Source organism: Vanessa atalanta, chromosome 8, assembly GCF_905147765.1.
Source record: "Vanessa atalanta chromosome 8, ilVanAtal1.2, whole genome shotgun sequence".
NCBI classification, from domain to species: domain Eukaryota; kingdom Metazoa; phylum Arthropoda; class Insecta; order Lepidoptera; family Nymphalidae; genus Vanessa; species Vanessa atalanta.
This window is the reverse complement of record NC_061878.1, coordinates 572,476-600,383: the sequence shown is the minus strand read 5'-3', so window position 1 is coordinate 600,383 and position 27,908 is coordinate 572,476. Positions and strand designations below refer to the sequence as shown.

The following is a 27,908-nucleotide window of genomic DNA, read 5'->3' as shown; positions in this document are numbered from 1 at the left end:
CTGCACGCCTCGATGATTTATTTGCTGCATCGTAGCAACTAGAGAATGCTTGCTATTTATGTTAATTTTAATCCGATTTCTTTGTTACGACGGCATTTATAAGAATATAATTATAATAATTATATTAAAATAGTTACGGAAAACGTACATAATATGGATAATTAATTTAGTTGCACATTAAGTGTTAGGAAAAGTAACTTAGGACTAGTAACTAAATTATTAATAAAAAAAATTGTCACACTTGACTAAAGTGAACATCAAAATTGTGAAAATTAATTAAAGAAGTTGCTTGTCCACGTCTTTTTTTTATATTTTTAGCACTAAACAACTTTAAAACTCAGTATATATATAAACAAGTATTTTCTATCTTTTTGACTGTCGATCGTAAATCATCTTCGTTCATAAAAATAGTACTGTCGAAAGCATAGACAACTAATTCATTATAAACCTACGGTAGGGTTTAGTAGCAGAAGCATTTTTTTTAATTATAGTCCGTATCAAATATATCATGCAGTATTTATCAAATGTAGAGGAACGTATTCACTGGGCGCCCAGAACCAAATACCAAAGAAGTTCACGTGTATAGGAGGCGGATATACATAGTCACTTCCAACTATAATAAAACGAAAGCTAAATGAACAACATTTGACATCGAATTGACGCAATAACATTGGTCTAGCTTTAATAATCTATGATATTCTACTATACGCTAGATTAGCAAAAAAATTGCGTTTTAAATGTTGACGAAGCAGTTAACGGAATTAAATATAGTATATCATAATAAATAATAATTGAAAATATAAATGAAATGTTAGTAATGCACATACACAATAGATATAGCTGAACTATAAGCAAATCGCATGGAATACGTAATTTTTTATGTATTCCATAAAAAATATTAAGATTTAAAAAGTAGCAGTCGTACGTGGTTCTATGTTGGTGACTCTATTGACATTTGCTATTAGAAATAAATAAATAATAGTAGCAGTAATTTTCTCTTTTCTTTGAATAAATTAAGAATATCTTACAAAAGAAGTAAGAACATTATTTTGCATATCCCGGAACGGAAATTACGTTCCTGTACGAGTATGAGAGATCATTAAAAAGTATTTATTATCTCACATATAGTTTTATATAATATATAAAACAATGCACTTCGTATTGTGCAATTTAAGTAAAAGAAAGATGTCGGTCAAAATAAAAATATCAGACCGAGACTTGTAGGAAATATTGACGCAACGTTTGGTCACCCGTCGATAAACAAGTATTTTATGATCCAGCAGCAAATTATTGAAAGCAAAATTTTATACGAATTACGCGAGAAAGGCGAGTTGTTTCCGTGCGTTTTTTGCCCGTCGTACCGCAAAATAAGACGCGCCTTCACACTAATTATCGTGTACGTGTATAATTCATTAATAAAAACCAAGATGTATCAATTATCGATACGACTTTCGACTTTCATATTTAGTGAGCCTAACGTGTGAATGACAAAAATTGTAACAGTTCAGTTCGCTCTCGCGTGTAATACATAGTTTATTTGGATCTTACGTTATTGCGGAGTCCTGTCACTTGGTGGTCAAATCGAAAGTAATTTCAGTCAATCGTTGTTAATATAAGGTGTCAACAAAACATCTCTCATTCGATTGAGCTCGAAGTTTTTAATCTAAATATCTTCTCAATTTTACAATATCTCATCGATCACATTACATTATTATTTATTATTCATATACAATTTATATATGTACATTCTTTATGAAAATCAACGAATAGTAAGTCCAAACTTTTTTATCGTCTACATAATCTCGTACAGTATAAGGTGTTATTTATTAATACTTTTTTAAACGAACTTTAAATTTATTTGTTTGTAAATGGAAAATTATCCGTTGAATTTTATTAAATACATACATAGATACATATTTTTTATCATATAAAGGCAGACATAGACTTTCAGAGTGGATCAAATAAATAAAATTTACGTAGCTTTTCGTGCGACCTTTAGAGAGACATACTGAATATTTTTCAACTTTATTATATAAATACATCTTTAATTGAAGTCACAAGCTAAGATTACGTTAATTGATTAACAGGATGAGTTAAAAGACTGCATGTAATAGCGGATTGTAATTAAAAATGTTTAAGATTGTGGGCGTATATAATATGGTTGCATAAGAGAGTCTTCAGTGTGGGATCGAGGGCAAAGAGTTCGAATCCGTGTCAGCGGAACAATGCAGACTGTATGATAGGCAACAAAACATCTAAGTCACTAATTACCTTCAAGCTATTATCGTCTTTCATTTAAAGTAATAAGATCGACTTGTGTTTGCGTAGATTGTGCTCTGTGACGTGACCTTTGGTATATGTGTTCATGGAAATATCTCACCATAGAATAAGTATTACCATCAAGTTTTGCATGCAATCGTAAATAATGTAGTCAATAATATTTAATTTATCTTTGTATCTGTTATGGCATGATGTTCCGGCAGATAAACCCATTACATCTCAAACTGTGGTTTTTAGTGACGTAAAGAATGACACCGTTAAACCGTAATTTCTAATACATTCGATAGTTTGAATTATATTTAGAAAATAGTTTCGTTTAGGTATAATCTATATTAATAAATGAGCAGACGCTCTTTTGTATTGCTTAACTGAAAAAAGCACTAAACTAATATAAAAAATATTATATTCATAAAACTAATACCAGGAGATGCAACGCGTTTATGTTTATAAGTTAGGCTGTGCTTCGCAGTTTCCCCCACTTTAAATTTAAACAGTTGATGTCACAAGCATTTTTTTTGTTAGAATATATTTTAAATTAAAATGACCGCGAATCCATAAATATATATCACGGATTTCGACGAGTCCAATTGAGTAAAGTATATTTTTTTTTATTAATTGAAAGTCAAAGGTACTTGCTAATAATAGATTGTATTTAAAGATGTCATTTCAATTTCACGATATTTTGCGTCATCGATGACATTCGAAATACGCAATTCGTCGTCACGTCAAATTTTCGAGGCGTTAAATAACTAGACTCGTGCCTTCGCGGAAATGTTGCGTAAGAATAAATTTTTGAAGCAATCGCTGTGAAAATTTATAAATGGTATGCACCGTAAAATATGTTGTTAATAAACGGGGGTCTTTAATTATCTACGCTGAAGAGTCTTTGCTAGTGGTTGCTGATTGGTCGAAATTCGGCAGCTGTACATTGTTAATAAAAAAATAATATACATTATTACAAGAAATAGGTAAAATGAGGTTCAGTCGGATGATACATTGTCGATGTTGTTGCATTAACTTTCAATAAAAAGTAAGATGTACGAGTACAAAAAAACTACGAATCACGTAAATTTTCAATAATATTTATGTTCGTATTGCGACCGCAGGGCGAATACTAGTTAGGTATATTATTAAGTGACTTTAGACAAGGAGGTACTCAATTTGAATGTTTATATCTTAACCGATGATGGTGGGTTCAAACACAGAGAACCATCACTGAATTTTCAAGTGCTTAAATCGTATATATATGTAATAAATCGTATCTTGTGCTCAGCGGCGAAGGAAAGCAGATCAACCTGCTGCTATTTTATTGCTATGTGCTGTTAAAGTCGAATGTTTTCTTATTAGGAAAGCTTTATTTACACATGTAAAGCCCATATTGTTTAAAATTAGATTAATAAAGTAATTTGTCACAATGGACGGGTTAAACTGGCGTTAAATCATCGACTAGCACACAATAGTGTGTCACGCAGGAAAGTAGCCGAGTTCCGCTCCGTTACCTCAATGGGTTTCATTATGAACGTTATATTTATGATACAGAAAATTTATTTTAATTTGTACATTCATAATGACTAGTATCGCTAGAGGTCTTAATTAGGCCTAATTATTTTTTAGGATTCCTTACCCAAAGGGTAAAACAGGGTCCGTTTTACCCTTTGGATACGGGTACTACGAAACCGCCGTCCGTCTGTCCGTCCCTCTGTCACCAGGCTGTATCTCATGAGCCTTGATAGCTAGACCGTTGAAATTTCCACATATGATGGATTAACATAAATCCATCCTACAACAAAAAATACTAAAAACAGAATAAAATAGATATATAAGGGGTTTGGTATGAAGCAAACTTGAACTTGAACTTGGACAAGATCTTCTTTTTTTGCCACAAAAACGCAAGCAAAGCCGCAGGCGACAACTGGTAACATAATGCATATATTTAAACTCACTATATGTTAATATTGTTACAGCGAATGTATTATATTATCAATACAATTACAAGTAATAGAATTATATTAATAGAATTTCAAGTAATAGAATAATATTGAGCCGAGATGGCCCAGTTGTTTGAACGCGTGCATCTTAACGCATTTCGGGTTCAAACCCAGGCAGGCATCACTGAATTTTCTTGTGCTTAATTTGTGGTTATAATTCATCTCGTGCTCGGCGGTGAAGGAAAATATCGTGAGGAAACCTGCATGTGTCTAGTTTCAACGAAATTCTGCCACATGTGTATTCCGCCAACCCGCATTGGACCAGCGTGTTGGAATATGCTCTAAGCCTTCTCCTCAAAGGGAGAGGAGGCCTTTAGCCCAGCAGTGGGAAAATTTACAGGCTGCTAATGCTAATGAATTATATTACCAAGATAATAAATACAAAAGATACGTATGCATTTTATATATATTTTGATATTTTTATAAACCACTCGAGTTATGTATGATTGATTTCCTTCCATAACAAAATAATGTTTATGCTTACATTGGTCCGTTAGATTTCAAGTGCATGTTATAATTTACCGTGAATATATATCATTCAAAACTGATGGGATCTCAATTTACGACTTCTAGTCAGAATATACAAGCTCTGAGCGAGGGATACTTTGATCTGATAGCTTTCAAATAATACTTGGATTGTGTTGCTTATTATGCATGAAAATAAATATAGCATTTACGCTTCGGTGTTTTTCCTCGTTATATATTTTGTTCTATATGCAAAACCATAATTAATTTAACATGATATATCCTTTGTGAAAATGTATTGGTACTATCTGACGGCTAAGTGTAGCACAGCGCGCGTTCATTGGTAAAATCAACTATCGCGCGATTCTAGTACTGCGCGCGTTCATTGGTCAAATCAAATAACGCGCGCTTCACAGGCTTCGTGTTACATACTTCCGTCCCGTAGTAATGTGATTAAGAGCAGATTATCTATGATTGTGATAAATTTTACATCAATTTTACATATATTTTCACTAAAAGTAATATAGGTGATTTTAAGCGGGTCAACGTACTAAGTAGTACGATATCTGTTCAGTTTCCGAACAAATCTGTTAAAATTTGTTAGATATATAAAATAAATGAGTAAAGTTGTGCCTTACAATATATATTTTAAAAGTTGATTGCTTGAAAACATGTAATTATTTTAATAAAAATAATTGAGATAAATACGGTAATTTATTTTATTAAATAAAATTAGTAAATTGTTGGCCAAAATACGCCCCTCCTACACTCTGAAGTGTACCTAGACGGATTTCGTAACACGGCACTCCAGTGATGTCAATACGATACAACCGGTATCTCCTATATCCGCTTACAAAATAATTGTGAAATATCGTAAATTAATTATTTTGACTATACACTTATTGCTTATATCTAGCAACAACGTGTGAATTTTTGTATACCTTGAGATTGTTATTGTTCTCAATGGATTTTGTTAATAAGTATTATTATTATAAAATTAGCAAAGTGTCTAAATCTCGTTCCCTCGGTTGCTCGTTTCGATTTCAGGCTGAGATATAAAAGCTGGTTACTAAATACAAAAGGTGAATAAAGCGCGAATATTTTGCACCGATAACAGAAGACTACCTTCGTACACTAGGCTTTGTGTTCATTTCGTGAATCCTCCCATCACACATTCTACCGCCAAACAGCAATAGTTTTATTGTGTTATGATTTGAAAGATGAGTCATTGCAACTACAGGCAAAAGGGACAAAACATCTCAGTTCCCAAGGTTGGCGGCGCAAAATATTTAAAAAAAATGCTCAACAAATGTTTTTACAACTTAACTCCTTGGGACATTAAAGTATAAACTTACTATTTATATATAAATGTTACTAAGAGAATAATAATAGCAATGCAGTCTTTTTCGTTCCAATGTCAAAATAATTATGGCAGAAAAAGAACAAAAATAAGGTTGTATGATTCCTAGTAAACAAGCTCGAGACGTACCTTTATTTTTTTCTAAATTTCCCTTAAGTTTGACGTGGGCTTGAATGATTGAAAAACAATGGACGTGGGAGTCACAATAATTTATACCACACAATACACAATAAACAATCAAATACATTAACATTGAAACAAGACTGACCTTATTGAAGTTAGGTCTTGGTTCTGATCAAATAGTCAGTCCAGTGGCCTACAAAATAGCTTTTTCCAGCTGGAGAGTATACTATTTTAAATAATAGGATTAATAATCATCTGAGGTTGGAATTGTAGCTGAGGACCTTCGGATGACGTCGACCATTCATAGACTATTCACTTGATTATTTCTTATTCTTCGCTAACAAGCGCGACATTTACAAGGTCAAAATGAATTTGTATGTTTAGGAGTCGTTAGCGGTAATAATTTTCGCTATTTTTAGTTGGGGATATTATAACGACTTATATGTTTGTAATTTCAACATAATTTTAGATTTAATATTTTAAAATATCGATTATTGAAAAAAGATTACGCTTACATTAACTTCGCAAACAAACTTTTCGCGAACTGGAGTGGAGTAAATTTCCCATAGCCGGGTTAAAGCATGGAGCTTTATCAACTAATGGTGGTGGATTTTAATGTTTAATTATGAAGCGTAATTTAGGCACGGCGATCCGTGTCCACAGCCTATATTACTAGATTAATTAATTAGATGAAATGGTAGTAATTAATATCCTACACCAAGTGCTAACTAAGCTATCGAGTTTGGTTGAAAGTATAGCTAGTGTATTGGAACTCTAAATGCCAAATATGGCAGCACTTGGTGTAGGATATTAATTACTAAAACAATACAGTGAGTTTATAGGACACGGCCAAGCACTGTGAGAACATGATAAAAAAATAATACAAAGGTCATCCAATTCGGTCGCCGAAAACTGCTTGAACTGCGCATGCTCAGTAAGATTAAACTTAGACAAAATAGTTGACATGGATTGATAATATTCGTATTTTCTTTTTCATAGATTGTAGCAAGGTTATATAAATGTTTAATCTTGATCTTGGTATTATAGCATTCATTAGCGATAAGAGCTTTCTCTATAAACTTAATTTATATATATATATCATACCCTGAGTCCCTGTTTCTGCTCGTGTCATTCCTTACACAGTTCGTCCATTTTTATTTATTCCTCCTTTTGCCTAATGCATGAACACTTGTGATGTTAACTGTTACTCTTCTGTACATCTGTTCGTATCATGATAGCCAGTTTCCTTTCAGCGTTGCTGTCACGGGAGCTTGTTACAAACTCTTGTATACTCATTTCATGTGCGATTCAATCGCGAATCTGATCCAAACTAAATCAAATTTATATGTATCTTTTAACCAAGAAGGTTAAGTTTTACAAACTGAACCGTATTATAATTCTCTGATATTTAATTACCTTTAATCTATTTTGAGATTTTTTATTTTTACGTATTAAAAAATATGCTTAATAGTTCATTTTATATTTTATATGAGAAACAGAGCAGTAATCAATCAATTATAACCGGCTCGGTGCTGCCTTCAATTTAATTCCATAAAAGTTGTCACATTTTTATGTCAAGACTTTATCAGAGCAGCAGTCGAACAGACAGACACTATAAAACATTGTCCGTCGTGACCCTAGTTCGTATTTAAAATGTGAGGATTTATTTTCCATTCAACTAAAGTCTTAAATGATAATGTTAGTTACTTTTATATTTTAAATATTTCTGTTTTTTCTTAATCTGATGTTTTGGGATAACCTGTATTAGTAGGTTATTACCTAGAACATTTAACGAATAACAATTTGATGTATTACTTTGATTGTTCATAGCCTATTCCAGTCGAAGAACGAGTAAAGATCAATAAATCTTAGAGTTCCATGAGATTTGCTGATAGTTCTGCTATATTATGCACTGCAAGCAGTTCACGATTAGTATCTATACTTATCTATACTAATATTATAAATGCGGAAATTACTCTGTCTGTTACCTCTTTACGCTTGAACCTCTGAACCAACCAATTTAGATGAAATTGGTATGGAGATGTTTTGAGTCCTGTTGACAGAACAAAACCATAGACTATTTTAATTCATCCCACAAGAGAGTACATTGGAGGGTGATGCTTGGTGTGCTATGAGGAAAACTTTATAAATTCAGCTAATTTATAACATATAATACCGTTCCGCTCATCTATATTCTCTTGAATTTTACTTCAAAAGCCACGATAACGATTTCACCGACATTCAAAACGCATTATGCTATAAGATCTCGACCAATGATATCGCGTCAATTCAATGTCAAAGTTGTTTATTTGTATTAACTCCTTTTGTGATTGGAGTAGGCTGTACAGTTGGTCGTTCTCACTAAATAAATAAGCGAAGATTAATAAAATGTTAAGGGTATTACAATAGACAATATTACTTCGTACGATGTTTCAAAGAAGCGTTTCTTTCCGGAAAGAATTGTGTAAACATAAAAACGTACGGATACACTTCGTCTAACCTCGCATTGTTCGCTTCGAAAGTTCCCTTAAGACGAGTTGACATACGTGTGCGATGGTGCCGCGTGAGTTATCTGTAGGAAACTTTATGTTGGTACTAATCTTTTACATAAATTAATACTCACAGTTAGTATGTTTATTTAATACGTTCTAAGCCACAAAGTTTTAAGCATAAACATACTTTACCATTATTTAAGTTTCACGTTTCACAAACAATTTCTCGAACATAACATTATTTGAACATATATTATTTAAATAACGTAATTATATATAATAAATAGCAATCTTAGCATGGAATAATTAATTATCTTTGAACAATATCTCATATCCTAACCAATATTTTAAATGCTAAATACCAACCTGCCTCGCACTCTTTACACGCAGATAAAACTGCGGGCGAAAACTAGTTTCTCATAATATCTATGTAAATTTAAATGTATTCTTTTGCAAAGCATAAGCCAGGCTCTTAGCTGATATTTAATTTAAAACCCTCGATTCAACCTGCAATCTATTTTGCCACCAGTAGCTATTTTTTATTTGGCTATACTTTAATAATTATATAATATATTTATGGCTGTATATCTAATTAATGGAAATAATAAAAAAAAAAAAACAAAACTTGAATTTTGTATTATTTTGTATAACATTTATAATGCAACGTGAATAATGATATAACGAGGTATAATTTCTAAGTATTCCGCGAACAAGCTGCCGACATATCAGCCGAGTGCCGGCGAGGCGAAGAAAGTTGTACGCCGCGCCCTCCATCACACAGCTCTCATGTCACAACAAATAACGACCTACCTGCCTACCTCACTCGAAGTACGTAATTTTGCGTTCCGTGAATTTTACCACAATTTCTTGTTTAACATAAAAATTATCTATGAATGTACATATGTAAGTATAACAGTTCGACCGAATTTAATTACTCATATTTTGTAATGTATGATATCTCCTGTCTAATACAATTATACCTTTTATAAATAATTAAAAAATACGTTACTATTAATCGGAAATAGTTTAAATACTTGTTTTAATGTTGATTGAGATGATAAGGTAAAGAAATGTGACAGGTGTTGTATGTAATAAATATTTTATTTGTCCTGTTTCTTTGGTGGTAGATCACGCGGTTTGTAGGAAAATGTGACTATTAAATGATATAGATATGAACTAAGTAAAAATCACAATCGAGAGTTTTCGTACAGGAAATTGTTGGGTGTCTCATCATAATGAAGTATGTATCATCTCATCATAGTAAGTATGAATACTCCCAAACTAATTAGCTTGATAGTAATCAAGTGCAAAAATGGCCAACGGATTCTAGAGTATTAGGTTGCCTGGACGAGATTGCTATTTAAGCGATACGGCCGAATTTGTGCATGTTACTTGAATGTGATGTGTTGAATGTGATTTATGTACCCATGTATTTATTGGCGTACAATTAAGAGTATTTTGATATGATTTGAAACGTTATTTTTCATTATGTTATTCATCAAGACGACTCATTCAGTGGTAGAAGGGCTTCGTATCATCACTTATTCAGATACTTTCCCGCCAAACAGCAATACTGTTGTCCGGGTGAATGACCCAATATTACTTCAGACACAAGGGACATAACATCCTAGTTCCAAAGCTCGGTGGCGTTTTAGCAATGTAAGGTTAATGTTTCTTGCAGTGTGCCAACTTATCATCCGATCAATGGCCAGTCTTTCCGTTCTAAATAAGAAATAATAATAGTGAATTCCACTTCTCTAATAAAGAGGTTCAACGTAATTGATGCTGCTGAGCTGCCGTAAGCGCACTGTTATATAACAATATTGTTACATACAAAGTTACGTTGTAATAATGTATACGGTAAGAAAAACTGAAATTAATTTGATGTTTAAATTAATTAGTTTCTAAATGTTTTAAATAATATTTTCTGCTATAACAAAATGTAACTCACTCAGATCTGTTTATTTATATATATTTTTACGATATAGACTGTAAAATTACAATTATAACTGAGTGCATGCACACACACATACACACACACATAGATTAATACATACACACACAACCACACCCATACACACACAAACACACAGACACACACACACACACACACACAAACAGACTCTATTTTTAAATGTACTATTTTATTTTGTTTACATTCCTTTTTTTATATGTAATTTTGTGCTTTTTCTTTTTTTCAACACTTGAAGTTATGTCCTAGTTAGAAATCTAGTGTGCAATGAATTGAGGACTCGCTGACTCTGATATTACAATTTACATTAGTTTCGGGGTCAGAGGTCCACTATTTTTTGGTGATAATGTGAAAGCCCTAGATTTAGTTAATAAGCATAAAAATTGTGTACTTTTGTTTTCTTGGGTGTGAATAAATAAATTAAAAAAAAAAAAATGGTCACCTAATGGTAAGTGGTCACCTCCGCCCATAGACATACTCTTATCATAATTAGATTCCATTTATTATATTTATTGGTCAGGTCAACGTTTTTTTTGTACATTCTGCCCGTGGATCGAAGTTTAATTTTATGGTGTTTATTTTTTGCTCATTAAGAGCTATATATCCAACTTTAATAATTGTTTCAGTAGATGCTGTTTTCAGATAAACAATTAAACAAATTATTCAGATTTATATAACCCGGAGAATAGATAATACCGTATGAAAAATGACAATGCTTTTGCCGGTGGATTGGTTTTTCCCCACTGCTAAAATGCTCGATAAATTTAACTGATGTCGAATTTATAATAATAAGAAAAAAATCTTGAAAAACTAGTGAAAGAGACAGTGGCTGTCTTTTTATTTTGGGATTGAGTTTTACGGTGTAAGGCTGTGTAATGAACATTTCGTCGTTACTAGTTATTGTAGTGGCTCGGAACAAACTACATTTAAATTAGAAAATAGTAAATATTCTCGCACTTTCTAGCGGGTCGTTACTGCGTAACAGTTTTTTCTATTATATTATAACGACTTCATTACGTACTGACATTCAGTAAAAGTATGGTGTGTGAACATTGTTATCGGGTTATGTAATTGTGACGGTCGTTAAGGAACCTCTTAAAGGTTGGAAGAAATTTAATGAAAGCTATAAATGTTGCGCCCACAATTACAATTAAACTGGCACTGATATCGCTTCGCCGAATGGCAAAGTGGTTGTAACAGGTGGATCTGAAGAGAAGATTACGGGTTTAAACGAAACCTGCATGTGGCTGATGAAATTCTGCCATTTGTTTTGCTGATGTATTCTGCCAATAGGTATCATATATAACATATCATAAGTTTAGTTTTGTTAACCAGATTTTTTTTCTATTTTGTGTGTAGCTGTCTGTGAGTGGATGAAAATTTTAAAGTTTGTGTCTTCTACTTATGTTAAGTGGCTGCAAGAACACTATAAGATTACTCAGAGGTATTTTATAAGAAGAAACTCGAAACTCAGCGCAGGACATGGTCTTGCCATGGTTAGAATTTGATATACGGCATTGAGTATAATCATTACAAATTTATAGGATAGACATGGCGTATCACAAGTCAGTCAACATTTCACGAGTGAGAAACGAAATCAATTCTTACAGAATCACACGACCTTGACAAAAGAGCAAATTTGATTATATTAAATACAATAAAAGAAAATGCTACTTAATTTCTATCACTAAACTTGGTACCTTGGGTGGGAGTAGTAATCCCTAAGACCTTAGGTTTTAATATCTTAGGTAGAGCCCAAGATATTAAAACCTCCCAGGCACAGCGATGTTTGTCATAGCGAATATTTTTTTAATTTAAAAATTTTACATTATTACTATAAAGTCTGTTGAGTACAATACAAAATATATTTTATTTGTTTTAAAATAATTTGCGTAATATTTACGATTGTAAAGTATTGCCTGTCCTTTAGACTTAAAGTATTTTTTAATGTGTAATGGTGTTTGTTTGCGGTAACACACATACATGCACACATACATGAATAGAATAAGTTTTTTATTTATTCAGTTTTACACTTGAAAGTAGTAATTAGTAAGCGTTTGCGTTCGTTTCACTTTCTCGGTAAATAAATTAGAAATATTATTATTTGTTTAAAAAAAATTACAATTATTAATTTTCTAATAAATAATTATTCATAAACTTTATCATAGAAATTTTATCACCTTATCAATTTCTACAAAAACTAGTTAAATATAAATTAAACTTGAAAATGAACCACAGATTAAAATTTTAATCAGAAATTTATTTTCTTTATTGCAATGAGACTTGCAACATTTTCTCCGAAGGCAGAACTTTAAATAGTCTAAATATTAAAGCGTTATATTTCTAGTACACTAAATTTCTGTTTGATAGGATGCGTGCGCGATGCAATCAAGAGCTCGAGAGCTGCGCACGCGCAAATATTATCGATAGGAACTCTCGGCACGCGATGTTTTCTGAACCGATATTAGACCTAGAACAGACGATGATTTAAAACAACACTTTTAAATTATATATGAGAATATAGAGCGGGTATCACAGAATTTATTTAAAATTGAATTTTTTTTTTACTAAGTACATATAATGATACTGTAACTAATTAAAGTAAACATTTTTTTATGTAACATATTACATTATAAGCGTTCACCACCGCCCATAGACATTGACGCTGTAAGAAATTTTAACCATTCCTTACATCGCCAATGCGTCACAACCTTAGGAATTAAAATGCATTTTGTACCCAGTTATATTGGCTTACTAAATTATTATTACCAGTAAGACTGGAGCTTGTGCAACTATAAGCGTAAAAGCCTGCATTTGCTATATTTTAAAAGCGTATAATTTGTTTCTTAATTAAATTTATAAAAAAAAATACAATTAATTCATAATATCACGTAAAGCGCCCAATTACATTTCAACTGAAATTTATTTCTGATTTTGCGTTTAATTAAGACGATTGGCGATTAAAACTGCTCGCAATTATAAATTCTTTTGTAAATAATTATACTATATGTTTAAAGAATTTATAATTGAGAGGATTTATATGGTATTTAAATAAATATCTAGTCATTAGTCATATATAACTCTGCTTTTATAATAACCCTGCGACGTACATGTACAGGTAGGTACTCACTAATATAATGTTGTTTTAATAAAGTATCAAATCCTGTTTTAATATTAAATCATGATTTTACAATATAAATGCAAAGTTTTTAAGGCAATCTCCATTGTGTGGATCCAATTGAGTATTTTTTGAAAGACGTATTTCTAATTGCAGTCATAACGTTCAAGCTATATTAAAACAACAGTATTCGTGTAGCTTCGGCTTAAAGTGTTGTTCCAGATCGATTCTATGAAGCACAGACGCATGTCACTTCGATAACACTTTCTTTTAGATTTTCCGGATACTCTTACTGTATATAATTTGCTACAACTTGTATTATGATTAAAAAAAAGTATAGAATTATCATTGATATGAATGATTAGGATTTATCATTTAAACTGACCACGAAGGTTGTATAACAAATATATCAAGAGAAACAACCGGTTAAGTTAAGAATTTCTATTAAAACGCGATTTTAACTTATTCAAAGCCAATTTTTAATCTATTACATTTTATTGACACATTGAAGTTTATTAACATCACGAATTAAATATTTTTATAGGTTTGCCGCCATTATAAAGATGAAATCATGTAGATTTTATACAATTTTATTAAAATTATAGTACTGGTTTTATATAAGATTAATAAATTACCCTTAAGCATGTTATTCGAAATACAACCTGTTTTGTGTCAAGTTTCACATTTCTTTAAACAGCAATTTCGATTCAAAAATATAAGCCCTTTTTGCGAAAGTGGACCTTGGTCCACTTGGAAGTAATACTTTTATCAGTCTGAATTTTATGATGCATTATATTTTTTTATGTTTTGAGAAAGGTAATGTTAAAGGTTGTAAGAGATGACAGAAAATAAAAAAATAAAATCCCGCTTGAAGATAAGAAGTCACTTATATTTAAGGAAAACATGGACGTGTTAGATGAAAATATGCAACATGTCGCCATCCGTAACCTACTCCTCAGTGGAACACTTAGTCCCCGGACACTTACTTTATTCACCGGCCTCTTTCTAATCTCTTCAAATATCTATACTGATATTATAAATGCGAATGTAACTGTATTTGTCTGTTTGTTACACTTTCACCGCTAAACAACAAAATCGATTTTGATAAAATATCGTATGAAGCAAGTTTGAACTCTTTGGTTCCTTAACATGAACATTTTTTTCTCTTTTAAGGACAATTCTTTGAAGTATTTTCATCAGAAACTGAATTCCAAGTGGCTGAAGCCTCGAATTCCGCTAGTTCATGTAGTTGAAATATTTTTAAAAAGTTAATCATTGAGAATATTCCTAAACTATTTGATCATTTCACTCTAGGGAGTGAAGACAATAACCTAATAGAGGCGTGTATCGCGTTTACATTCACATTTTACAAATCCAGCCAAGAAATGGCTCGTTAACAATTCACACGCAACGGAAACATTGTCGTTGGTGGAAAAAATCTACTAATACTTGATATTCAACGGATATATCTTTTTTATTGTTAAATAATAAAAGTAAATATGTCAGTAGTGATTATTTATAATATAAAATTCATTTAAATTGAAGATTTAGCCATAGATGTACATAGAAGATCTTGTATCATTATGTCTGTGTTGATCGCGTACTTATGATGCATTTCTAATAATTTTACAACCAACAATATCAAGTCACAAATACGAATGTATGTAAAAGAGATTACGAAAGCAGTCTGACCACCTTGACCGCTCTTGCGGTCACCTGTTTCGTACCACTGCCTGCCCAGCGGTCACCCACCGTGACGTGTGAATGAGTTCTCAAAGCTGTATATAATTCATTACGACTTCTATCAGTAACAATAAACTATACAAAGTGGTAAACATAGCATCTAATTAAAACCCCCTACTTTCCGATATTCGTTGCGTCCGGCTAGAATCCTTTTTGCTCGTTTTATTACACTACTTTATTATTGTGACAAAATTAAAATAAAAAGTTATTTTGTAGTTTTATTTATACGATCACAGTACGCAAATATTCGAACAGTAGAATCTACTATTTGTTACAAGTGTTTGATTGATGATTATTACGAATCGAAATCGAGATACATTTTTATTGTTGTTCTCTGTGATTGAGCTTGGGAATGGTGAAAATCATAATAATCAGATCTTATGAAAATTTGCATACCTAATATCAGAAGTGAATTTGAATTTTGTTATGATGACTTTAACTACTGACCTATCTTAGTAACTAAACTTTCAGTATGAAGATAAAATAGTTGAATGCGAAATGAAATGTTATGTGTCACATAGTACGGTCTACCATCAGCAGTCATTACAATGTGGCCCACGCCCAGAGCCAGCGCATCTGGGCCGTCTCAATGGCGCGAGAAAGCCGGCTTTCGTTTGACATTTCGTCTGCATGTGACGATTGTAGGTGCGGCTTACATGTTAAAGGGAAAAGCTGTTTATTGTCCCAAATTTCATTGCATGGTTTCACAAGCCTTTAAAAACTAATATCGTTTCTCCTAACACGTATATTTACACGGGCAGAACAATTAAAATCTCTAATTGTACTTTACACTTAAGGTAAAATAATAAAATAGAAAACATATTTACCGAACCTTTTAACTCACGTCACGCTTGGCTTACAACGACAGATAACCAAAGTTTTAGCAGAATATGTAATATCGCTGCATCTTCTGAAGTTTTGTGTCATATCGTTTCGGAGACGTTTTACCCGCTTCAGACTACTCACAGGACAAGCGTGAATGTTTTCAGAGTACAATTAAATCGTTGAGGGTATTTCCATACAGTTTGAGGGCAAAGATAAAAAAATGGAAGATTAGAATACTTAATATCACGCCTGCTAAACTTAATTAATTTTATTGTATAATTAGTAATATTATATATTTACTTATAAATAAATGATGAATTTGTGCTATCGTGTAAGTCTGTCAATTGTATGCAAGAATGCGAAGGAAGTCTGGTAGTTCCTGGGCCTGGGTTACAATTTAGGAACAGCGGTAATGCATTAGTATTCAAGTTACTTGTACAAGAAAGTGTCTGCTGGCTGACTACCAATCGAAAATACAACGAATATAAACAAGAGTACCGTTAGTATAAAAGTTACATTATTTATGTATATATTATCCTATAACTGAGCGATACTTATGTATTATATTTTGAATATACCGAACAAAACCTTATTATTCGAACTTATAAATATTATTGTTTAGTATTTTTTTTGTTTAGTGTTTTTTTATGCTAGCTGTACGTACACAATAACGGTCACTTCCGACGTGTGAAGACCTACTTTTATTTGCTGTATTAGGACCAATACGTGTAGGAAAGTGGGAATCTATTTTTATGTATTTATTTGTATTTATTTGCCACAATTTAACGTGCAGTATTTAAAAAAGTATAAAGAACTCATGAATACAGACTAAACAGAAGGTAATGGGTTCAAGTGTTAGTAATGTTCGTGTTTTTTGATAGCCTTTCTTTGTGGGAAATAAACATTGTAAATACATTCATTTTTATTGATAAATTAATAAAAAAGTACTTCGCAACGAGTATGTATTATAATTGTATGTTACGTGTATACTCATGTATGAGTTATTTAATTGATAATAACCGTCAATAACTGTTTAAAGGTCAGATACTTCATAAGAAGTGTATTCGCTTGCAAGCATAAAAAATACATATATTCCCTAGCAACACTTATAATTAACCGTTAAATTGTTGTCCAAGAATATAAACTACATATGTATACATATTAACAGGTATTTTTGATACCAAATTAAGGTAAAAAGTATTTTATTAAGATTCAAGAACATCAAGGTGTCTATGGACAATTTATCAATTAATGATTTCAATACCTTCACACATTATTTTAACAAGTACTCAATAAAATGTATTCATATAATAAATTTAGGAATATTTAATTGTATAATTGACACAATAATTTATTCAAAAATCCGCATACATTAAAAGCGATTCACGTCTTGATTGCAACAAAGCATAATAATGACATCATTGAGGAGTTAACGCACCATCGACGTGATGCAGAACTATTTATTATTTAATCTGTGGTGATGCAAGCAAAATAGTAATGACTTCGCTCAATCCATATCTAAAGCAGATTTGATAGGCCGTGACCTTTATTTTTAAATTACTTTATTTAATAAAACAACATTTATTTTTATTAATTGTAACAGTAATAAAATGTGTTGGAATCGATGTGGATATTGTCCTTGATTCAGGACTGGTATAGATTGATCAATTTTCATAAAGGACTGAACTCTAAAAAAATATTTTGCTTTCATCCATTGGCAACTAGTATATATATCCCGTGTGCATCTTTTTATGATGGGGAGACTATGTGCCTGCAATAACTTAGCCCTTTAGACCGGAACATAGCCAAACAAGGTGTTGATAGTGGTAGAAAGGACGATAAGTGCATCGCCTAGTTGGTGTCTGTAGTTTAGTCATGTACAGTAAGTGCAATACATGCTCTTGCTTAGTTAATGTAGTTTAAGGACTGTATGTGTTTTAATCTAGAATACTTTGTGCGTGTGATATCTATCATCATATTGTTGTTCTGTGCAAAGTGTGAGATTAATGAATATTTATCACATTAGCTTCATTTTTACATTCATTATTTTTTTCTTTCATCATTAGTATGTTTCCCTTCTTGTTGGTAGGGTTTTGTGCAAGCCCGCCGGGGTACTACCATACTACTCACCATCATATTATATCCTACCGCAAAAAAGCATGAGAGGGTGAGTGAGCCAGTGTAACTACAGGAACAATGGACATAATATCTTAGTTTCTAAAGTTGGTGGCATTGGTGTTTTAATATTTCTTACGGCGTTTCAAGTGGCCCATATGCTCGTACCTTTAGTGCTTTACCATAAAGAAAAAAAAATCAACCAATCATAAACCAATTTTTTCTACCTACTTCTTCTATAGATTTTATAGGAATGTATATTTTGCAACGGATAAAACTCTACAACAAAGAAAAAATATAGGCTTACAGGCTTAGATTAATATTAAAATCAACATTATCCAATCACAACGTTAAGTGTTATCAAAGAGCAATTTATAACAAATGCGTGCAGGAGTTGTGTCGACGTTCAAGTATAGGAGAAATCCGTTAGAACACTTTTCCATTATCGGCCCGATCGCGACTTTCTACCAAATTCATCACGTTACAGCCGTTGCTCTTATGTATTTACCTTGAGAATTTATTTCTTCCGTTTTAAAGATTGTTATCTATAAATTAATATATTAATATTAGCTCTTCTCTACATAGTCATTTCCGCCGACTGTACGCTTAGGTCTTTAAAACTACGCAAAAGATTTTAATGCGGTCCTTATCAATAAACAGAGTGAGGTCAAGAGGACGGTTTATATGTATAAAACACCTATAATACAGAATAAACGAGAATCTCAACTTTCTTAGCCGAAAAAAAATAAGATTTTTTCATAAAAAAAAAGTTTGTATAACCCTCATTGTATTTAGCCGTGTAAGTCGAGATTTGTAGCTAGTTCTGTTATAAATGACAGATGGTGTTAAACATTTGTAAAATACTAATACTTGGTAAAGCAATAAAAGATATATACCACATGAAATAAAGGTTTGAAGCTTATTCCAAAAGCCAACCCAGCTTGTGTTGTTGGATACATAAAATGTGGAAAATTTTATCCGAGATGTACAGGTTTCCTTACGAGGTGTTTTTTCATCACTGACACGAGATTAATTACAAACATAAACTACGTTGTTACGTGTCGTTGCCTGGATAACTAAAATACTTAAACCTTGAGTTGACATGACTTGGAATCAATAGTATTCATTATGGATCCGTGAAAAAAGGTTTTTTTTAGGTGTCGACGGAATTGTTCTCGAAACTTTTGAAGTAAAATTATTATGTTATTAATGTCGATGTTAGAGGTGAAGTGGAATAGAGTTGTACTTTAAAGCTAAATTAATTGAGAATTGTTTGTGGTGTTAATATGTAAATCTAAGGTTGTTTTATCTTAACTTATTTTCGCACTGAATCAGCCTGGTCTTTTACAAAAAATACAACCAAGCAGTTTAGAATAAAAAACACATTTTTTTTATGATTTAATAAATTTTTAGTTTCGAGTTGCAAACAAAAACTCATTAATATCATCCAACGCTCATTCATTGATTAGCAGTAATAGCCAACCGTGACCTTTGTATTGACTGTCAGGAAAGGTCACAATGGAAGATGATTCATCATTTGTGGTTTAAGTTTCTTTGACGTCTTATAATCCATTGATTTTAGGAATTTATAAGCGATGTTTAGCGGTGTTCAGTTAAACGCTGATTCCTCTCTTTTTGTCGTCATTGATTTGAGATTAGAAAAAATAAGACAGCATTGTCTCACTAACCACCCCCGCTAAATCATTTTATCCGTAAATAAGTTAATGTTTTTTCTTTAATCCTCAAACGTAATATTATCGAAGACGATGCTTCAATTACTAAATAAATCAGTCTAATATTTTCAATATTATAAATAGGTACCTTTTTTTATATTTACTGACGTTTTTTTAAAGTTACCAGATTTCTTTAAAAGGAAATAACACGCCATGCTATTTTTGTATGTAAATTTAGGTATTTTACCGATTGACAGAAAGGTATGTGACTTATTAGGTTAATTGAACATTTACGATTCGTAAAATTGTTTTGGAAGTAACTTTGGAAACCAAAAAATATATTTATGTATAGATTTATCCTAGCTGGTATTTCAACCACTCTGGTGTTTTATTGTATTAAATATATATAACTTTTAATAAAGTAACTTTAGTATGAGATCTGTCACTAGACAGCCAGCTTTATTTTTTTTATTTTTATATTGTCGTTATTAACTGTTTGACGTGGCCAATACCATAAAACAATACATTATTTTAGTATAAGTAGATTGATTTACACGACTCTATGGAAGCCTTCGTGTATAGGAAATTAGGTAAGTAGTTAAAGCTAAATGAATATCCCATCAGTACATAGTTTCTGAGATATGCGTGAACTATGAACATACACACAGAAAAACACACTGAAAATTTTAACTTGTATCATATCATATCATATTTACTCAGCTTAAACGTTCTTTTTTGGGTGTATATTTGTGTTATATATTTTGAATATGTAAAAATAATAATAACCAGACCTTGAGCAAAGAGAGCGGACTGTTTTTGAGAGTTAAATAAATTCACTATCAACTTTGAATATACAAATAGTAATTATTTAATACCTCATAAGATTTCTCAGAGTGACGATTTGTCAATACAGTGGGTACTCAATAATTAAATTCATATACCATATTATGTGGGTCAATGCACACTGCTAGTTTCTATCGATTATAGTGTCATTCATATGAACGACCTCAGTGAATGGCTTTCATTTATTTATTTTTAGTAAACAGAACTAACGACACAAAAAATAATTTCTGAAAGGACCGCAAGGAAAATGAATAATTTTAATTTAAAAAAAAACACGCGCAAAAATTACAATCATGTTATGAGCGATAAAGTACCTCACGTATGAAGGTGCAACAAACTGTTTCAAATGCGTAACCACATACACCTTATTCAGTTTAAACTAGAATTAGTGGTAGTCTTAAACTAGTCATAAGACAAGGACTCCAGGAGTAAAAAGCACAACGTCACCGACACGTACGCTAAGTTACTTACAGGTAAATAAACCCGAACTTCCTTCAACCTCCGTCAGCTAAACTTCATAACACAAAGTTTGAACACTATGGTCACAATGCAACACTTATCAACAAACACTGTTGTAACTGCAATTTTCACACATATTTTCGTAATTCTAAGCGTACTGCGTAGCGGCTACAGCGCTGTCGCGAGCGAATGTAAGACTGGTTGTGTTGAGGTTGCGCGAACGCACCGCATTCCAACACTGGTAAAGTTACTGTACTTCTCTCTTTCTGTTACCTGTATTATCCGTTCGCTAGAAAAGGACGTGAAATACACGTTGAATGCCGTATAGGTAGGTAGACCCGTTATTCATACACACTACACAGGTAAAATGTTATGACGGTCATTGAAAACTATACTTTAATATTCGCCAATCGATTGAGTCAAAATTATGGAATGTCTTGATTGTTGGTGAATGTTTGATTTATTGACAAATAATGCTAAAGATATGTTGCGTTAATCACAAATCATTTCGTTTTTGTAGATACACGAAAATAAAATAAAATAGAAACTTTGCAATGAAACTTTTTACTTACGCTTTTTATAATTAAATTCGCTACAGAAGTTTTAAAGTTCGTTAAGTTTGTTATAAGAAATGTGTCTCTATGTTAAAAAATGTTTTTGTCGTTAGGTTTCGGTATAAACTATAAAGTTGAGTGAGCCATAAGTGTCTATGATAGTACAGAGGAAAAAATATATCATTTTCGAGACAATCAGTGCAACAGTGTTTTAATGAAATAACTTCCCCGAACCTACTGATGGTAAAGATACATAACTCTTATTCCATTGCTTCTTGCAACAAATAAGTTACAAAGTATATACTTAATTATTTACAAAGGTAGGTATTATATAAACCAAATGCCCTAGTGCAAGTTGTCATATCACAACGGGTTCTAACTTCAAATCCACACTTATACAGTGGTACTTAATAATTAATATTTTTTTATGACATCGGTTGGCGAACGAGCAAATGGGCCACCAGATGGTAAGTGGTCACCACCGCTCACAGAAAATGGTGCTGTAAGAAATATTAACCATTCCTTATATTGCCAATGCGCCACTAATCTGGGAACTAACATGTTATCTCCCTTGTGCCTGTAGTTACACCAACTCACTTACCCTTCAAAACAGAACTCAATACTGAGTACTGCTGTTTGGCAGTAGAATATCTGATGGTACCCACCCGGGCTTGCACAAAGGCCTACCATGAAGAATTTTTTTTAATACTATCCGGGTTGGCATATACCTCCACTCCACCTGATGATAAGTGGTAGTGGAGTCCAAACGCGAAGACGGCAAGTTGGAAAATTTGTGTATTCCACAATGAAATATTCAGAAGACACCTCAATTGCGTAAATATATTATAAAGTGTGCAAAAACGGCGTCTAAACTATATCAATTACAATATAAAAATTGAGATCTTTCTTTTGTAACGGAGTATGCGTACGTTCGTGGGTTCCAGTTGAGTAGTAAGACAAACTGCACTGACCCCAAGCATATGAGATGTTTGGGATACTGATGTTGATATAACCTCCTGACCGAATTCCAGGTGTGTACGCAAATACAAGTGCACATTCTATTCATTCACTCTTGTAAACCGATCGACGGCAAATTAGAGAAATTATTCAGGTGAAGGACAGCTCAGAGACCCTTGTGCACTATAATATCTCCTGAGCATCGATCGGTCGGGAAGACATAATCATCAATGTATCTTGACCTGACCTGTGCTCGTATAAATATAAATAAATATAACTCTTAAACTGTTGGTTCAAATAGAAAAGTGTAAATGGTCATTTTTTTATACGGAAAAAAAAAGTAAATTCCGTTGGTCACGTAAAATTAAAATATTATTTATTTTAGTAAGTACTACAGTTAAGAAGTTTAATTTTTTTTATATATAAATATGTTTGTTTTTCTGTTACTTAAAATATCTTACTACTACTTTGTCGCCGGTTCTGAATCTATTATTTATCAGCCCAATATAGCATACGAGTATATATGTAATCTACAGTACATATTAATGTGTTAATAATAGTAGCACTCTAAACAATACTAGAGTGCTACTATTATCAACACTCTAAAGGCATGTTTTAACTACTTGATTACAGTATATATTATCAGATAATTGAAGATATACATGTACTACATTTATAGCCTTCGAAGGAAAAAGTCTAAATAACGATGAAAACGACATCAAAATTCAACGTGTAATTTAGAAGCATAAGGTTTTGGCAAAGTTCCCGTGACCAATAATTTGGTCACAGCCATTTCCAGGCTCTATTCGATCAGTCATTTTCTTTCAATAATTTTAATAATTATATATCCATAAATAATATTATAATTAATTTATATGCTTGATTCCACATTTAAGAACACTTTGAATTCTTATTACTTACTACTCGTGCAAACAATTCTTGACCGTAGCTAGAAGAATAATACTGAGTTAAATAACATAGTTATATAAAATTGTTAATTTATAACATTTAATTACATACTTATTGATTGTTAAAAAAAATATACAATGAATTCTCTAGAATGGATTTTTTTATCTGTTATCTTTTGAGCTGCCATCAATTTCAATTCTTGACTCTTGTAACGTCAATGTCATTTTGCATTAAAGCTAAACCAAACTTATAAAGTTTTTAGTAATTTGGATTTGAGTCTACCTAGTTCTCAACTTATAAATAATAAGACTTTTAGATTTCATATTCTAAATATAACAACATCTAGTAATTTACTTTTTTCTACTTTATGGTATGTATTGTTTATTTAGTTATGCATAAAATTACAAATGATAAACGAACATTTTATTGTGTTTTTATTTTTAAGTGATTACAATTTGAAGCAATGCCTAAAGTACGTCGAAGCCGAAAACCGCCGCCCGATGGTTGGGAATTGATTGAACCAACGCTAGAAGAATTGGAACAAAAAATGCGCGAAGGTATTTTAACCTATAACTTTTTATCCTTGTTCTCAGCTTTGGTACCATAGAAGTACTAATATTACATTACTTTATAATTCTTATAAAGCAGATTTTAATATAAATAAAAATAACCATAAATGAGATCAACATGCATCAGTTTGTTTTGTTATATTTATTTTCTAGGTAGGTAGTAAAATTTTAGCCATGAATAAGAAAGTTAATTGCTTCTATGTTGAATAAAGATTAAATATATCTGTACTTATAAATATAATAAATTTAAAATGTTTACTTTTTTTACAATCAATATAATAGTAAAGAATTAATGCCATTCTATTTGTTTTCATTAGCATTATTCCACAATAGGCATGATACTTGTTCTATATAAATTTTTATAAACACTATGTATAAATTTATTGTAATAAACAAATTGTTATTTTTAGCTGAAACAGAGCCACACGAAGGAAAAAGAAAACAGGAGTCTCTATGGCCAATATTCAAAATACATCATCAGAAATCTCGCTACATTTATGATCTATTTTACAGAAGAAAAGCTATCAGTAGAGAATTATATCAATACTGCCTGAATGAGAAAATAGCTGATGCAAACCTCATAGCAAAGTGGAAAAAGACTGGTTATGAAAATTTGTGTTGTCTAAGGTGTATTCAGACAAGAGATACAAATTTTGCTACAAATTGTATATGTAGAGTTCCCAAAAGCAAGTTGGAAGAGGGCAGAATAGTTGAATGTGTACATTGTGGTTGCAGGGGTTGTTCGGGATAGAGAGCAGTCGTTTCCAACAGAAATCTCGCAGTAAAATATCTTTATTCAAACACCTAAATAAAACAGGGTTTGTCTTAAATTGATATCCAGAACAACTGAAAAATGCGTTGTGCCTAAAGATTTTTTTCAAATCGAGTGTTTAGGCACTAAATTAGTGTCACTCTTAAGTGAAATTGATTCATTTTGTATTGTCAGTGTAATATAATTTGTAGATTAACTACAAATTTTAACAAAATTCAATAAAAGAGATATTAATATTTAAATTCTTTATTTTTAGAAAAATAAACTTAAAATGAGTTTTTAGCCTATTCTTAAATTAACCAAATTTATACCCTGAAGCCAATTATTAATAATTATTCTTTATTCTGGTAAATAATTATCTACATAAGTAGAACATTTGTAATTTAAAAGATAGAATTTTTATAAAATAAAGATAACAAAATACTTCTTTAATCGTAACTTTGTTGATATTTTTATTAGAACTTATAGAAATATATTTTTGAAAAAAAAAAAAACTATAATTATACTGTAACAGGTTTGTTTCCTACTTCTTTAGAGAGTTCTAAAATTAAGTCTTTATATATAATAGGATTCATATTCTTGCCCAGCAAGTAGAGAATAAACCAATCACCAAATCCAAAGTTTTTTACAATCTTTGCAACAACACGCCTTTTTACATATCTGAGTTGGCCCATGATCATAGAAGTACGAAGAGCAGGTAGTGTAAAAACTAAAATGCGAAATAAAACTGCAGCTGCAGACAATAATGTGAGAAATATGAGCCAGAACCATAGAATAACAAAAATTTTTTCATTAACAATATTCAATGGTAACACACAAAGCCGATCTTTCAGTTGCAAAGTCCCTGATGGTCCATAACTTCTAAACCAACATTTTGTAAGCTTTGGGAAAAATTGATCCATAGGGTTAATGGAGGAGAAATCCTTAAAATTTGATGGAACTTTAGGAATGTGTGTAAATGCTGCAACTGCTGCACCATAGTTTCTGAATGCTCCTCCCAAGAACAAATCCAGTAGAAATATTTGGCCAACCTATTAAAATCAACACATGTATATATAAAAAAATAAAAATATGTTACTTTATTATGAATAGTAAAAAATTAAATTTCATTATTATTTACACAGAGGAACTTCTTATGAGTCAAGAGGCAGTTTATGATTTTATATGAATTATAGATATATATAAATTTTTATATAAAATTAAGACTTACCACATTAAGAAGATTAAGTATCTCACAGAATGCATAACGCAAAGCATACATATTGTGCGTGTATAAATTGGTGTAACTTAAATATGAAATAAGTTCGCCACGTCTATACTCTGTCCAGTCTTTGGTAACAATTGGACTAGCTGTAATTTTACAAAGAGAATGTTGCAATTTTAAATTATAGAGGTTTATTAGATTTTCTCTAATAAAACTTATAAATTTATATCCACATTTGCTATTACTGTCATATAATCAATTAACATTTAAGAATGAGCAATGTCATGGATGCACTGAATTAGACATTAGATATATATTATACAAACCTAAATCAGATGCTAATGCCTTCAGTCTACCACCTTCCCACATCTTCCAGAGATAACGTGGAGCGTAAAACATAGCAGCTTGGCCTAACAGCACAAAGCAGACCCACTGGTAATATGTATGTTTTATTGGCTCATCAATGATGTTACTTGGGCCGACGCCTAAATAAGCCATATTTTTTCCTTCCACACCTTAAAATAAAATGTACATAGCTTAAATAAACTATAGCTTAAAAACACCATGGTAATAGCATTGTCAAACTTACCAACAAGTTTACTTTTCAGAGTATACGTTCCGTATATCCAGCAGTAGCTGTTGATAGCGTCTTTATCAATGTCTTTGTTGTCTCCCATGCAGTGAATAGGTTCACCGAAAAATTGCTTCGAAGTGACCAGTAATGTGAACACCAATAGTACTATTACAGTCAACTTGTAATGCATTCGAAATATATTATTATCCGTACAAACATTTTCAAATTTTAGAAAAGAGCGAAACGGCATAAAAAGGTCTATCATGTTGGAAGTTGGAATAGGGCAAACAACGATTCAATCGCTTCAAAAATAATTAATTAATAGACTTTCTTAACTACCCGCCAATATGAAACACATCACACGATTTCAACTATAATTGAATTAAACTACAGTAATTTCCAATTAAAATTTACGAAAAACAATTACGAATGGGAATTGGAGCGGGAAAAGCCGTACCTATTTATCTGTAATTATATTTAAGGAAAATAATCAAAACTAAAACCATACTGAAACTATATACATATTAAGTCCTGTGATGAATATTCATATTATTAATTCCTTAACCGGAAATGAAAGGCAAACAAAAAGGAAAAGATTGTTATATTTTATTATTATCAATTAGATTTTTAGCTTTTAAAGACAATTTTATATGATCGAAAAATATACTTTATTTTTATTTTTCCTTTTGATAATATTTATTCTGGACAGATAAGCTCAGACTATCATCAGATCTTCTCTTTACATGAAGGTATAATATCATTGACTCAGATCAATAAAACCTTTTTCTATTGATCCGAGTCGTAGTCAATAAATAAAATCGACGTTTATTTTTCTGATATGAGTTCGAGCGATATGTATTTTTTATAAATTAAAAATATTATAAAAGTTGAATTTGCTCCTTAAAAATAAAAT

At 31.5% G+C, this 27,908-nt stretch overlaps 3 protein-coding genes across 4 annotated transcripts in view; 1 reads left to right on the top strand and 2 right to left on the bottom strand.

Annotated features, from left to right (window-relative positions):
• The window catches only part of LOC125065975 (unconventional myosin-XV), a 79,119-nt gene extending 57,473 nt beyond the window's left edge, over positions 1-21,646 (bottom strand). Inside the window, exon 1 of the mRNA XM_047673842.1 lies at positions 21,469-21,646. The gene's annotated coding sequence lies outside the window, so the exon portion shown is untranslated. The remainder of the gene's footprint in view (positions 1-21,468) is intronic.
• Positions 21,647-21,915: 269 nt separating this feature from the next.
• On the top strand, positions 21,916-25,453 carry LOC125065978 (protein BUD31 homolog). Of its 2 annotated transcripts, none has more exons than XM_047673846.1 (3): positions 21,916-22,253; positions 24,322-24,433; positions 24,856-25,453. In XM_047673846.1, exons 2-3 carry the CDS (start codon positions 24,340-24,342, stop codon positions 25,194-25,196), a joined length of 435 nt encoding a protein of 144 aa, XP_047529802.1. In that variant the 5' UTR covers positions 21,916-22,253; positions 24,322-24,339; the 3' UTR covers positions 25,197-25,453. The 2 variants fall into 2 exon arrangements, with proteins under 2 accessions (XP_047529802.1, XP_047529801.1); XM_047673845.1 differs by lacking the exon at positions 21,916-22,253 and adding an exon at positions 24,083-24,246.
• A 115-nt stretch (positions 25,454-25,568) lies between these two features.
• LOC125065976 (innexin inx2-like) lies at positions 25,569-27,495 on the bottom strand. Its single transcript, XM_047673843.1, has 4 exons — positions 27,011-27,495; positions 26,748-26,936; positions 26,428-26,567; positions 25,569-26,248 (listed from the first exon to the last, which is right to left on the bottom strand). Exons 1-4 carry the CDS (start codon positions 27,258-27,260, stop codon positions 25,718-25,720), a joined length of 1,110 nt encoding a protein of 369 aa, XP_047529799.1. The 5' UTR covers positions 27,261-27,495; the 3' UTR covers positions 25,569-25,717.
• Positions 27,496-27,908: the final 413 nt, after the last annotated feature.